The 13,669-nt window shown below is 43.3% G+C and overlaps 1 protein-coding gene across 4 annotated transcripts; it reads right to left on the minus strand.

The window, feature by feature from the left end:
• Positions 1-1,834: 1,834 nt before the first annotated feature.
• ACRV1 (acrosomal vesicle protein 1) lies at positions 1,835-7,652 on the minus strand. Of its 4 annotated transcripts, none has more exons than XM_019804620.2 (4): positions 7,522-7,652; positions 4,548-5,168; positions 3,102-3,221; positions 1,835-2,359 (listed from the first exon to the last, which is right to left on the minus strand). In XM_019804620.2, exons 1-4 carry the CDS (start codon positions 7,571-7,573, stop codon positions 2,235-2,237), a joined length of 918 nt encoding a protein of 305 aa, XP_019660179.2. In that variant the 5' UTR covers positions 7,574-7,652; the 3' UTR covers positions 1,835-2,234. The 4 variants fall into 4 exon arrangements, with proteins under 4 accessions (XP_019660179.2, XP_019660180.2, XP_034521938.1 ...); XM_019804621.2 differs by lacking the exon at positions 7,522-7,652 and adding an exon at positions 5,463-5,909; XM_034666047.1 differs by lacking the exon at positions 7,522-7,652 and adding an exon at positions 5,457-5,907 and having other exon boundaries at positions 1,839-2,359.
• Positions 7,653-13,669: the final 6,017 nt, after the last annotated feature.

Raw genomic sequence — 13,669 nt, forward strand, 5'->3', positions numbered from 1 at the left:
CTCCTGAGTGGGGAGCCCCATATGGGGCTTGATCTCAGGACCCGTGAGATCAGGACCTGAGCCAAAACCAAGAGTTGGATGCTTAACAGACCGAGCCACCCAGGTGCCCCAGTAGACCATATTTTAAGTTGAGAATTCTTTTGGGATTTTAGTTCCAGGTTTTGGGCCTTTATTTTTGAATGCCAGTTTATCAAGGGATGGTACTTTGTATCCAAAATAATTTTCACTCAGAAATTTGAAAAGGAGCCTGATGGAATCTCTGGACCACCATTATTTATTTTGGCTTGTGACAAACTCTCCAATTTGTCTTGCTTAGGATCCTGTAATCTTAATAATTTTGTAAAATTGTTTTCAGGATTAAAAGAGAAAGCATAAACAAACTGCTACATGCATCACATAGCATGGAGTATATATATTCTGTAAGTGCTAGTTACCACTCTCTTCACAATCATGATTGTCTGCATGGAAATACATATCCAAAGTCAGTGCCCAGCCCATTTGGTTTTAAGCAAATAGTACCTACTTAAATCCATAGGTGAAAATATTAAATTAACCACAGTTTACATTTCTCTATTAAAGTACAAAAATGTTTAATGTGTTGTCAATTTGGATATTCCCATATAAAAACAAATAAATATGAATGTAAGCATCACTGAGTTTTAGACAATGGAAATTAAAATTATATAGAGAAAAATACCTCTAATAATTGTTAAAAAAAAAAAAAAGAAATTTGGAGATAAGTTCCATTGTCTACTAGCAAGTAGTTACTGCCAATGAAGAGTCTATTACCAATGTTTTTGGGAGAGGGTCCATGATGTGTGTATGTGTGTGAGTGTACAATTTTTTAAATTTCACAAACAGTAAAATCTGTTTTTCAAAAAAATATTTGAGAGAGAGAGAGAACACAAGCAGGGGGTAGGGGCAGAGGGAGAGGGAGAAGCAGGTTCCCCGCTGAGCAGAGAGCCTGACGTGGGGCTTGATCCCAGGTCCCTGGGATCAGGACTGAGCTGAAGGCAGATGCTTAACTGACTGAGCCACCCAAGAATCCCAGTATTCCAAGAGTTCTTAAGTATGAAATCTAAAGCCCTGTCCCTAAAAGAAAAAATTGGATTTTATCAAAATCGAAGGCTTTTGCTCTGCACAAAACACTGTTAAGACCACCTAGGTGATCTCAGGAGGTCTTAATTAGAGGTGTGCGAGAGCAGCAGCAAAAAAGGGCTTGTGTTGGAAGAGAGGATTGATTTTGATCTTGAAAGAACTATTCTGTCTAATATTTATCATGTGGTGGAAACTACTTAAATTGAAATCATGCAGATTTGGTTTTGAAATCCGGCCCTGGCTCAATGTAACAATGTAACCATGGCAAGTTTGGAACAACGTGGTGTACTAATAAATAAATTCTATGTATTTGTAAACTAAGGATGATTCTGTCTTTCTTGTCTGCCTTACTGGGCTCTTTGCTGAGGATCAGATGAGACCATGTGTGTGAAGACACATTAAAGAATATAACACGAATACAAGATGAGAGAGGCACTATTATAGTATTTCCACCTGCTCCTCTCTACTGAGGTGATCCAGTAACATTGTGTGAGAAAAAGATTTATGCAGTATGACCTACTACATATTTATATAGCAAATAAAAAAGAGTCATTTTATTGTTATAATTATGTTAAGAGTAAACTCAAAGACTGAAAACTGAAGAGCCAAAAAAGGGGTGAGTTTTGAACACCATCCCAGGATGGTAGAAGGGGGTGGGGTTTCTATTGTGATAGAAATGGAGGGGTCAGGGAAGGTCTCACAGTATTGTTTAAGCTACCCTGCATTTCTCTGTGTGGTCTCTGCCCTGGGGGACCCCTCCACTTTGATGAATGTGGAGGGATTTAAAACACATCCACTGTAGTGTGTGGAGAGGAAGCAAGCTCAGGCTGACCCTGCAACTGGCTGATGGGAAAAGAAGTCCGTCTCCAGTCTATATTCTTGACCATGCAGAATTTATTGAGAAAAGAAAAGAATGTGGAGAGACGGGATAAGGGAAGACAGATGACAGAGAAGAATGGGTAACGGGGCATGGATAGGAGAGGAAAGGTGAGGTATTTGAACATCCTGTCTGACGCTCAGGCAGAGCAGATGTGACTAGTTATTGACTGGGAAGAAACAAAATATAAATTGAGCCCTGTAGGGTGATGGAGAATTTTTGCTGCCTGAGTCAGGGCAGGAAGCAAGGGCACAGGCTTCTAGGTCTTGTTGCAAAAAGATTGGTTCCGACAGCATATGATTTGCATCCTGGTTCCATGGGAGAAGAGGTTCATAGATGGGCACATGTTCTCGCACCCCTGAACCATGAATTGGAGTTTTCCACCTGAAAGAAGCAGAGACAGACTGTAGTGAGCAGAAGGCTTCCTCCTCCGACCTTCGCCTTCATCCATGGTCCCCAGTGTCCCCGTGCAGGCGCGACCAAGACCTCTAACTTGTATATTCTTCCTCCCCCTCTCCTTCCAACTGTCTTTTCTGGGCCCTTCCCCATATCTGTTGTCCACTGCCTGTCTTGAGGGACTAGACAAACCACAAGGGAAGTCAGGCAGTGTGGTTCGCCGGATGGCAGTAACCTTATTTTGGGGATGAGGAGTGAGTATAAGGGTAGAGAGTATGGGAATATAGCAAGATAGGTCTAGCAGCCTGTGAACACTGACTGATAGACAATTCTTTATTCATGTATTCAGCATTTACTAAATGCCTAAATGTGCTAAGTGCTAGGAATATATAACCATGAACAAGACAGACACAGTCCTGAGCTTATGGTCAATGTCTCAACATCTGAAGGTGGTGCAACTCATGCATTTCTTTTACAGGAAGAGACAGCCAGTCTCCCTGTCTCTTTTTAAGACATCATAGGCCTGCTGGGAAGGGCCTCTACCTCCCCATCAGTAACTAGAATTCTGCTCTTAATTCTTGAAAGGATAAGGTTCTCCTGACTCTCCAGTTTCTGGGGAATCACAGCTTGACCCGGCCTTGGGCTCCCACCACCCCAGTTGCTCCCAAGAGTACTCAAGTTAGTTGATGTGTTTCTCTGGCACAGACTGTACTATGAAGTCCCCACATACCTTCAAAGATCTTCTTTAACATGCACTGCTGGGAATTCCGAGTGGAGCAGACTCCCTCTCCATGAAGACATTTTCCTTGATCATTCATATACGAGCATGTGTGGCAATTTAATATTGGGCCTGCAAATTTAAGATAAGCCTGATGAAATTTCCTGATGGACCAGGCAGAGAGCCATGAGTCACAAGGAGAGGGATGATGGACAGCAAGTAGCCTGGATACAACACATGTCATTGTTTGGTTCTTGTTGGGCATTTGAGGGCCCTGAATCTGATAGAGGATAGTCTCTCTTCTGGACCAGAGGAAATTCCTTCATTGTTACTGCTTCATCTATAATTTTCATTGCTGAAGAATCCCAAATTTCTCTCTGTAATACTGATGTTTACTCCATATCCCCACTGGCTTCTGCCGCGTCTAACTCCATAGGAGCCAAGTAGAGCTTTAATCACATGACTGGCTCCCCTTTTTACTCCCCCATCATACTCTCACCCACAAGGCACACTTAGAGTAAGAACTGATTGATTAATAAGCTATGTTAGAATGCTCTAATGTTGCAAACGCTGAAAGAGTGATCGTTCTCCGTTTTCAAGTTGACCTTCAACAATGTCAATTTGTCACAAAGGACATTCTTTTTGAAATGCTTCCATTTTGCCTCTTTTATTATTTCCATTGCCAATTCCCTAGTTAAGGAAGCATAAAGAAATAGGAAGGATGTGGGCTTCAAAGTCAGACCAACTGAAGTTTGAATCCAAGGATTGCTCCTTTCTAGCTATGTGCTGTTAGCCCCACTTCTCTCATCTGAAGATTTGGAATATTACTACTTATGCAATGGGAGGAAATATGAAGTGCTTGTGTCTGGTAATATCTTCAAGGGTCAAACTCTGGATCTTGTTTTCCTTTCTTGAACAACTCCTTTTTTAGTAGGAGCCAAAGAATTGCAGTTAAGCTGGGAACTTCTTTATGAATCTAACAGACAAAAGTGTGTTCATGTTCTATTTTCCATGTTCAGACAAAAGAAAGCCACCAGCTTCAGGGCTAGTCGTCTCTTTCCAGAGTTTGCGAGGCATTCTAACATAGTTTGTTGAGGCAGATTAAGCATGAAGCTCATGAAGGTTAGTGTCCCATGAGCCCCTTCCAAGGGAGCAGTGGGCATTTATATTCATAATTTCTTACATTGAGTGAAGTTGGAGGGACTGCAGGCATTTTGTATTTGTGTTATTTTATTTTTTTTAAAGAGCCCTCAAAATGGTTTAGCCTTCAGGGCTCCACAAAACCTATATCCTGCCTCCTGGTATTATTGTAAAGAGATGCCTGTGACGTGTTTGTGAACTAGTCTTTCTTCTATGCCCTCTCCTTAAAGGTGGGTTTCTTGATGTGCTGCCTATTTCTCCCCTGAAGTCAAGGACTAGCACCCATCCAGATGCACTTCACCTGAAAATGTGCCTCACCTGAAAATGTGCTTGAAGGTGGAATGCCTGAAGGCTGTTCACCCAGTGGCTTTTCACCTGAAGCCTGTTCACTTGAAGCCTGTTCAGCTGCAGCTTGTTCATCTGAAGCCTGTTCACCAGAAGGTTTCTCACCGGAAGCTTGTTCACCTGAAGGCTTTTCAACTGAGGCCTGTTCACCGGAAGGCTGTTCACCTGAAGGCTTTTCAGCTGAGGCCTGTTCACCGGAAGGCTTTTCACCAGAAGCCTGTTCACCAGAAGCCTGTTCACGTGAAGTCTTTTCACCAGAAGGCTGTTCACCCAAAGGTTGTTCACCAGAAGTGTGCTCACCTGTGGCGTGTTTGCCTGAAGTGTGTTCACCCGTAGCATGCTCACCTGAAGTGTGTTCACCTGAAGCAAGTTCACCTGAAGTATGCTCACTTGAAGTGTGCTCACTTGAAGCATGTTCAGCTGAAGCGTGCTTGCCTGAAGCGTGCTCGCTTAAAGTGCTTTTGCCTGCAGAAGTCTCATACAAAGCTTCACCATCTGAAGGGTTTCCGAGTGAAAAGTACTCACCTGAAAATTGCTTAACTGAAGCTTGATGGTCCATAGAGCCAGGAAGCTCATCAGGCTGACCTGATGCTCCTGGGATGGAGAAGGAACAGAAGAGAGAGAGTGAAGGTGAGAGAAAGAATGTCCAGGATAAAGACTGCTTTTCTTATGCAGTAAGGCTAATATGGGATTCCTGGGTTTCCTGTGCACCTGGTCAGGCATCTGAAGGTATTGCAGATGTTGGAGGAAATCAACCCATTACCCAAGAGACCATGAAGGACGGAGGTGTTAATGAAACACACGGAGACCGCCTCTGGCATTTAAAGAAAGTATTTTAAAGATCCACGTTATTAAGAAACATACAGGGGGACCCACTCACACATGTACCAAAAGCACCCGAAGGGAAAATGGTGTGCCTCCCCGACAAAGTCAGCATCAGGAAATCAGCGTGCCATCAATCACATTATCAGAAGTCTACCACCAGCCCTCCCTCCGTTTCCTCTCTGGGGGAAAGGCAGGAAGGATGAAAATACAAAAGGGAAAGAGAAAGCAACTCGGTTCAATAGCTAAGTAATTCTGGCTGAAATTGAAGGTAGAAGATTTTACCCTTTGGACAGGATAATTTTTAAACCAGAGATGACAAATGTCTAATGAACCCACAAAAATGATCAGACAGGATTTAAGACATTTTTATTCGGCAAATTCAAGTTCTTTCTTACACTGTGTCCCCAATGCATGCGGGTTGGACACTCAAAGTTGGGATCAGTTATTAAGATAAAAACATTCTTTGCGTATTTATTTCTGAATTGAGATTCCTTGTGATGGACCATTTGCACCCACTTCATGTAGTTGCATGAGCTTGCTTGCTTTCTTTCTTTCTTTCTTTCTTTCTTTCTTTCTTTCTTTCTTAAGATTTTATTTATTTGACAGAAAGAGGCAGTGAGAGAGGGAACACAAGGAAGGGGAGTGGGAGAGGGAGAAGCAGGCTCCCCACTGAGCAGGGAGCCCGATGTGGGGCTCGATCCCAGGACCCTGGGATCATGACCTGGGCCGAAGGCAGACGCTTAATGGCTGAGCCACCCAGGCGCCCCAGTTGCATGAGTTTTCAGTAAGATAAATTGTGAAGTGCCTAGTGTATTGCCTAAGTGTTCAATTAATTTTATTTTTCTCTCCTTCCCACTTCATACTGGGACTTATAAAAACTCTTAGCCAGTCATTCTCTTCTGGCCAGTCCCTTCTACCTTGAATCCATCTCACCAATGACTATTAGACAAATATTCTTTAGGTAGGACTTTTCATTTTATTGAATGTAGCACCAAACAATTTGATTATTACTCTGTGATTAGGCTGAGTGACCCAGAGGAGGGTGGGTAGACTATAAAGACTGAATTATTAATCCTACCCAAAAGCTGAGAGGATTGACAAGATCTGTTGAGGACAAGGTAGCCTAGGGTGCTGAATTACCCTTATCTCTGTTAGAGTCCTGCCATAGATACATATATTCTGGGTAATTCACAGTCTTTATAACTGATGACTTTCTGAAAGACTAGGATTAGAATATGTTGATAAAGGCAAGGTAAGGTTTGGAAAGGCTTTGGGGAGGTTTTTATTTTTAAAAGTTGTTGCTGAATATTATCTGCTTGACTGATTCTTTTAACAGTTAACAGAAGTTTTAATAAAGAGATTTCTGATGTAGAAAGGAAGCTTGAAAGAGCACATTCATTTCTTAGTCGTTTTTAGAGTTGATGACTCACTGCTTCGCCGCGTGGCTGGTATATACTACCATCTGGTAGCTATGTATCTACGTTTCTGAATCAACTTTTGACAGTCTAAAGGAACAAAAACCAAAATCTCAGACAACCAACATCACGGAAAACACTTTGTCACTTAGCCGACAGTTCAGAGCTCATGGCCTCTCTCTTCTCCTCTAGGAGGAATGAGGGAACACAGCCCATCATGAATGAGGACCCTGAAAGAGGTCCTAGATGGGTGGAACCTGGCCATGAAGGAGAGGCTCTTAGGGTCTCTGGCCCATATCCCTGCTGTGCTCTGAGACGGCTTTCTGGGTACATCACATTCCCATCTCCTTGTGTCTTTCCTTGCTTGCTACATCAACTACAGAAAGATCCCTTGCACTCAGTTCCTTGGGACAAACCTTCATTGGACTTCCACAGAACCATTAGGGCTATCTTCTCATCTCACAGAGTGGCAGGTACAAATGGTGAGTGGCTGAAAGAAGTTGTAGGAATGAGACTGTGCCAAGCCAGCAGGCTTCTCTGATGGTAAAGCCATTACAAGGAGGAATCAACTGGGTCTCAGAGTTGAACTGCTTCAGCTATTCCTGATTCTGAGTCAGATTGGTTTGGGTAACTAATATTCTGGTCTTCCTTCTTCAAGGGCTAAAAGACCTGAACGAAGTCTCCCAGAGCCAAGATAGGGGACTCACCTCTGGCACATCCAATCAGATAAAGACTCATTAGTAAGAGAAACTTCTTCATCTGGATTTTGGGGAAGGGGAGACCCTGGCGTAGGGCACCCAAGAGCTGTGAAGGAAAACTGTGAGCAGAAGCTCCCAGTGCTAAGCTACAGCTCCTGAGAATTCTAGAACCTCAGAGACCACCCATGTGCCTCACAATGGGTTGAGCTCTGAGGTTCTCATGTTGGCTGCTCAGGCAGGATGGCTTTCTAACAAGTCAGGGCGAACTGTGCGAGTGAAGGCTAATTTGCCATGTATAACATGGTGTATTGGGGCTCTTTGCCCCATCCTTAAAAAAAATCATATTACCAAAATAACATATTCTCTTTGTAATACATTTTAAAAGCTATTTATTCTCTTTTTGAAATGTTCTTGACAGTGAGGTGTGATTGGCTGATTATTTTGTGTTTGGCCCTTTGAATCAGCCCCTTTTTTTGGCCCTGGAGGCTAATCTCAATTGACTTGATCCCCTGACTGCTGATTGTGTTTGGGTTCACACTGGATTTAGCCAGTGGAAGATTAGAGGGGGAAATACACACACATGCACACACACACAGATTGAGATCAAAGTATTTATTCTATATTCTTCTTCCTTTTATGCCATGGTTTTTTTGTTTTGTTTTGTTTTGTTTGAAGATTTTATTTATTTCTTGGACACAGAAAGACACAGTGAGAGAGGGAACACCAGCAGGGGGAGCAAGAGAGGGAGAAGCAGGCTTCCCGCTGAGCAGGGATTAACCCGTGATGTGCTGGGAACTGGCCGATGAGAGCTGATGGGTCAAGTTTCAGGAATTCCACAAGCTGGTTGTTGGACACAGATATTTTTAAAATTAACATATAAACTGACAAATTATATTAGAAACAAAGGTAAGAAATACTCAAAACCTCATCACTTCTTAATTATTTTATGACATTTTACTATTTACTATGTGCCCATAAGGTTGTTTAGTACTATTGTATCTGTATGAGGGAAATACTCTTAATGCTGGGCACATCTCTTCTCAACTCCCTGGTCAGTGATGTCAGCATGGTAGCTGAAAATTGCCATTTGCACCGTGGAAATCTACAAATGCTACAAATCAGGACTCTTCCCATCCAGCCTTGCCCCACAAGCCAGTTGTCAAATGTTTACCAGCACACCAGGGGGCTGACCCATGTACTTAGAACCCGGGGAAGGTGGCCAGCTTGTCAGGACATTGAGACCTTGCACACTTCTTCAGCATAGGAACTCCTATCTGAACGGACGACTGATCAAACTAGCAGCCAGGAATTCTGCTGTGGTTGAAGCCAGATAAGTAATGAGTTTGTACTGATGGTTGCATCTTTGCACTCTTTTGTTCCCAGGGCTTATTTACTTTTTAAAAAGATTTTCTCCTTTTTTATTTGAGAGAGAGCGTGAGAGAGCATGAGTAGGGAGAGGGGGAGAGGGAGAAGTAAACTCCCCACTGAGCAGGGAGCCTGACATGGGGCTCCATCCTAGGACCCTGAGATCATGACCTGAGCCAAAGGCAGACGCCCAACTAATGGAGCCACCCAGGTGCCCCCCCGGCCCCACTGGTTATTGATAAAGGTTGTTAGTAACCTTTATACAAGGGCCTGTTCTCTCCTGAAGCCTGGGAGTTTTGCCACCTTTGTGCCACGCTTAGGTCTTGCCCTGGAATGTTTCCTGAAGTTGGAACCCTGATGCCCAGGACTCTGCTTTCACTGTATGCCCCTACAGCCATTCCTCCTCTCACTTCCTGGGACTCTGACCAGGCCACCTTCTTATAATTGAGGGCAGAGAGGGATATTAGTCGATGGCATACAGACTAAATATCTCCTTAGGTTACCACAGTACATACCCATCCTTATGTTTATGTCATAGAACAGAGAAGAGCATCATAGAGTCCTTTTATGGGCAACACCGGGCTGGCTGGGAGGACCCCAAGTTTTTTGGTTCCCTGCATTCAGGAAAGAGGAAAACATAAGGCAGAGATTTCAGAGGCATCAGGGGCTGTGGGGGCTGAGGGTCACATGGGGTTGTGGGGGTCAGGATCTGGGGAGACATTGTCTGCTGAGACCAGAGGTGAATGACAAGCTCATTCCTGCCTCTACCCATTCATCCTTAACCACTCATTGATAGCACCCGAGGAAGGTTTCTTAACCTTAAAAAACCCCAAAAAACAAAAAACACATCATTTTTGGGTAAATATCTAAATTCTTACTATACCCTAAGGAGGCCCCTTTTAAGCTTCCTGGACAGTTCTGGGAGGGGGGTTGACTGCTTTTTGATACCTCCATTTGCTGTGCTGATTTTGATAAGCTTTATGTAGTTTGTGCCAAGAAAGCAAAAAAGTTTTACTTGCTTTTTCAAAGTGTATTATATTAACTATATTAACATATTTATGAAAATGATGCATGCTCACCCATCCTAAGTTTCTGTCACGATCTGTCCCCACTCCCAGTTCAGGCACAATGCACAATGTTGAGTCCCTGAGCACCCCACAGGCTAACAGGGGTCTCATCTGTCTTTACTACAGGAAGGACTGGGAAAGAGCAGCCAGGCCTCAGGGAGCTTGGAAAACTGGAAAGAGGGTCAGGGATTAGCTTCAAGGAGTAGAAAGGAAAGAATCCCCTAGCGCTGGCCTAAACAGCAGGGCCCCCATCTGCACCAGAGCATTCTAGGATTAAGACTGAATGGGAGTCCCAGAAGAACCATTTAGTAAAAAAGCTTATTAGTAGATTACAGAAAATTATTTTTGCTGAGACATGTCCATTTTTGTGCATGACGTGGAACAGGGGCTGGCGACCTTCTGCGTCCGGAGGAGCCATCGCTGGCAGTAGGAATCCTGTCTTCTGGTCTTTGGATATTCATGTGGTGGCTCTTGGAGTAGTGTTGTTGGGTTGTGGTTTTTGGAGTAGTGTTGTTGGGGTCCAGAGCCGATGGCCAAGAAAGACTTCTTGAGACTACTTTGGTGCACAAAGGCAGTTTTATTAAAGCACAGGGACAGGACCATGGGGAGAAAGAGCTGTCGCTGCCCTCTGCTCCCTGCAGCTCCCTGTTGCCCCAGGATTATGAGGAGCAAGTGATTCTGTACTTTGGGGTGGGGGGAAGTAAAGATAAGGAAAGTTCCAAAAGGATTTTCATCTGCTAAAGGAGACACAGGAGACAGGAGGCCTTGCTATCGTCAAAGGCTGTTTTTCCCTCTAGCAAGACATTCACATTGGGAGCTTCCTGGAGGAATATTATATTCTGCCTGCCTCAAGGATTTGTCAATGGGCTGCAGGTTACATGGACATTTAATTGTATCACCATTTCCTTCTGCCTTGGTTTCCCACATCATACCCCCCTGAACAATTTTGACTCTTAAATCTTTAAGGTTGCTGAGAGTGGAAGGTCTTACCTTCTGTAACTTCTTCCTGCTGAATAAGGGTGTAGAGGCGTCCCGACCTATGGGTCGTCATTAGTCAGTTGGGAATTTATATGCGGGAGTTACCAAAGGCAGAGGCAGCCAGTCCAAGGTAGAGAATGTAGGGATGTTAGCACATGGCATACAGACTAAATATCTCATTAGGTTACTACAGGACATACCCATTCTTGAGTAGAAAGGACCATCTGTCAGCTGGAAGTATGGCCGTAGAGGAATCTTGGCACCAGGCAGGGAGACACCAGAAAAGACAACAAAACAAGGTTAATATTATGAGAAAGAGAAGCCTGAAGAAAGAGACCTTTGGTGGTTAACTAAAATTTTCTTCCAGTCCTTATTGTCCTTTGAAGAGAAATTTGAGGTCTTCCACTGGTTCACAGGAATAGGAAGGCATGGTAGCTTGCTCATGGGTCCCCTGTAAGGGGGTTATAGGTTTTATTCTAGATATACGAGCCCATGGAGAGTGTCCCTCTAATTTTACTGCAGTAAAATAATACAGTACATAATACGAGCCGGTAGGGGCCCTTCCATTTTGGAGTTAAATCCTCTGCTGTGTTAGACTTCCAATCCTTTAAATAAATCATGTCTCCAGGGTTTATACGGGGTGGGTTGCTAGTAAGTATCAGAACAGGTTTACGAAGGATATGGTTTGCATGTTCATTTAGAGATTCATGAATTTGCCCAGCCTCAAGTGAATAACTAACAGAGCATTATAGTCTCCATCTGTTGATAGGCCTACAGTGAGAAAAGGTTTTCCATATAGGAACTCAAAAGGACTGACCCCTATGGGTTTTTTGGGGCAATCCTCATTCCAGTTTCCTTGAATCTCAATGCTTGTAATCTAGTAGCTACAAAGATGTGTTATTGAAATATTTTATCTCTATAATAACCCCCATTTTATTTTATTTAATTTATTTTTTTAAATGATTTTTTATTATATTATGTTAATCACCATACAGTACATCCCCGGCTTCCAATGTAAAGCTCGATGATTCATTAGTTGCGTATAACACCCAGTGCACCATGCGATACGTGCCCTCCTATTTTAAATTAGAAATAGCCACATCAGGACTAACTTACTTATGAAACAAGTCCAGTTTTAACACACTTGGCCTCATTATCCACGTAAACTCAGCAAGAACAGTGATGATCACATAGCTCTTTCAGAATCTGCTTTGCTAGAACATTTCCAAGGAATCTCTAGGTTGAACTTCTAGTTCTCCAGGCCAGAAGCCAAGCCAAGTACCTGTCATCAGACATGCCTGCAGTACCTGTAGATTTGGGTGAACTCCTCTTCACTGAGGTCCCCAAAGTATCCTGAGGTTCCTGCACTTTCCAGGAAGTGACACTCTTTACTCACCTGGTGAGGCTGCGGGGAACTCTGTAAGCAAGGTATCAGCCAACAGTTCCAAGGGGCTTTACAGCTCCAGGTTTCATAAAGTCAACCTCAGCGCCCCTGGGTGGCTCAGTCAGTTAAATGTCTACCTTTGGCTCAGGTCATGATCCCAGGGTCCTGGGATCGAGCCCCATGTCAGGACTCTGCTCAGTGGGGAACTTGCTTCTCCCTCGCCTTCTCCCCCCCATTCTCTCTCTCTCTGTCAAATAAATAAATAAAATCTTAAAAAAAATAAATGAAGTCAAACTTAGTTCCTTAAAGCTGTCTGGTCATATATGAGTCTATGCAAGTCTCTCACATATGACATCCCAGTCAATGTCTTGGTAAAATAGCCAATATTTCCAATGGTGCCCTGTTAACAAGGAGAACACATTCTTATTGAACTTATGCAACTGACCGTAATTGTCACGAAAGAAAGAAAACTTATGGAGACCTTTTGAATTTCAGAGGGTTCAGGTGGAGAGAAAAGTTAAAGGCTTCAGGGGCGCCTGGGTGGCTCAGTCGTTAAGTGTCTGCCTTTGGCTCAGGGTGTGATCCCAGAGTCCTGGGATTGAGGCCCGCATCAGGCTCCTCCGCTGGGAGCCTGCTTCTGCCTCTCCCTCTCCCCCTGCTTGTGTTCCCTCTCTCGCTGACTGTCTCTCTCTGTCAAATAAATAAATAAAATCTTTAAAAAAAAAGGTTAAAGGCTTCAATTTGTTCACAGAGGAAATAATTGTCTTATTATTTCTGTATATCACTGATGTCTTAAGAGAAAGTTCCTTAGTCTGAAAAAGCAAATATTAGAGAATCAGCAATGTTTTAAACAAGAGTCTTAAACTATAATCATCCTCAGTTTAGTCAATTCTGGAAATTCTTACCAATTTCAGTTTTATAATCTTAAAGATATTAAATATCTGTATTTGTCCTAAAAGTCTTTTTTATGAATCCCATTGAAGATGAAACACACTTTTCAAGAGAATAAGAACACTGACTATAGGGACGCCTGGGTGGCTCAGTCAGTTAAGTGCTGGCCTTCAGCTCCGGTCATAATCTTAGGGTCCTGGGATCGAGCCCCTCATCAGGCTCCCTGCTCTGCAGGGAGCCTGCTTCTCCCTCTGCCTCTGCCTGCCTCTCCCCCTGCTTACGCTCTCTCGCGCGCGGGTGCATGCTCTCTCTCTGTCAAATAAATAAATAAAACCTTAAAAAAAAAAAAGAACCGTGACCATAAATTAAAAACTCAAAATGGACATGGTTAAAGAACTGAGAGTTTACAACACAGCTGGCAAGGAACTCTGGTTGTTTCTGTGACATGTAACACTTCAATAATCAGAATATT

The sequence above is a fragment of the Ailuropoda melanoleuca genome, chromosome 8, assembly GCF_002007445.2.
Source record: "Ailuropoda melanoleuca isolate Jingjing chromosome 8, ASM200744v2, whole genome shotgun sequence".
Taxonomy (NCBI): domain Eukaryota; kingdom Metazoa; phylum Chordata; class Mammalia; order Carnivora; family Ursidae; genus Ailuropoda; species Ailuropoda melanoleuca.

What these genes read in the sequence shown, in the direction of transcription:
- ACRV1 (XM_019804620.2), bottom strand. Translation starts at nt 7,573, where the DNA reads ATGAAGAAGTTTCTCTTACTAATGAGTCTTTATCTGATTGGATGTGCC. An exon ending in TCTGATTGGATGTGCCAGAG is followed by an intron (nt 5,169 to 7,521) that starts GTGAGTCCCCTA and finishes TCTCCATCCCAG; the next exon opens with GAGCATCAGGTCAGCCTGAT. An exon ending in ACCTTCAAGCACATTTTCAG is followed by an intron (nt 3,222 to 4,547) that starts GTGAGGCACATT and finishes TTAAATTTGCAG; the next exon opens with GCCCAATATTAAATTGCCAC.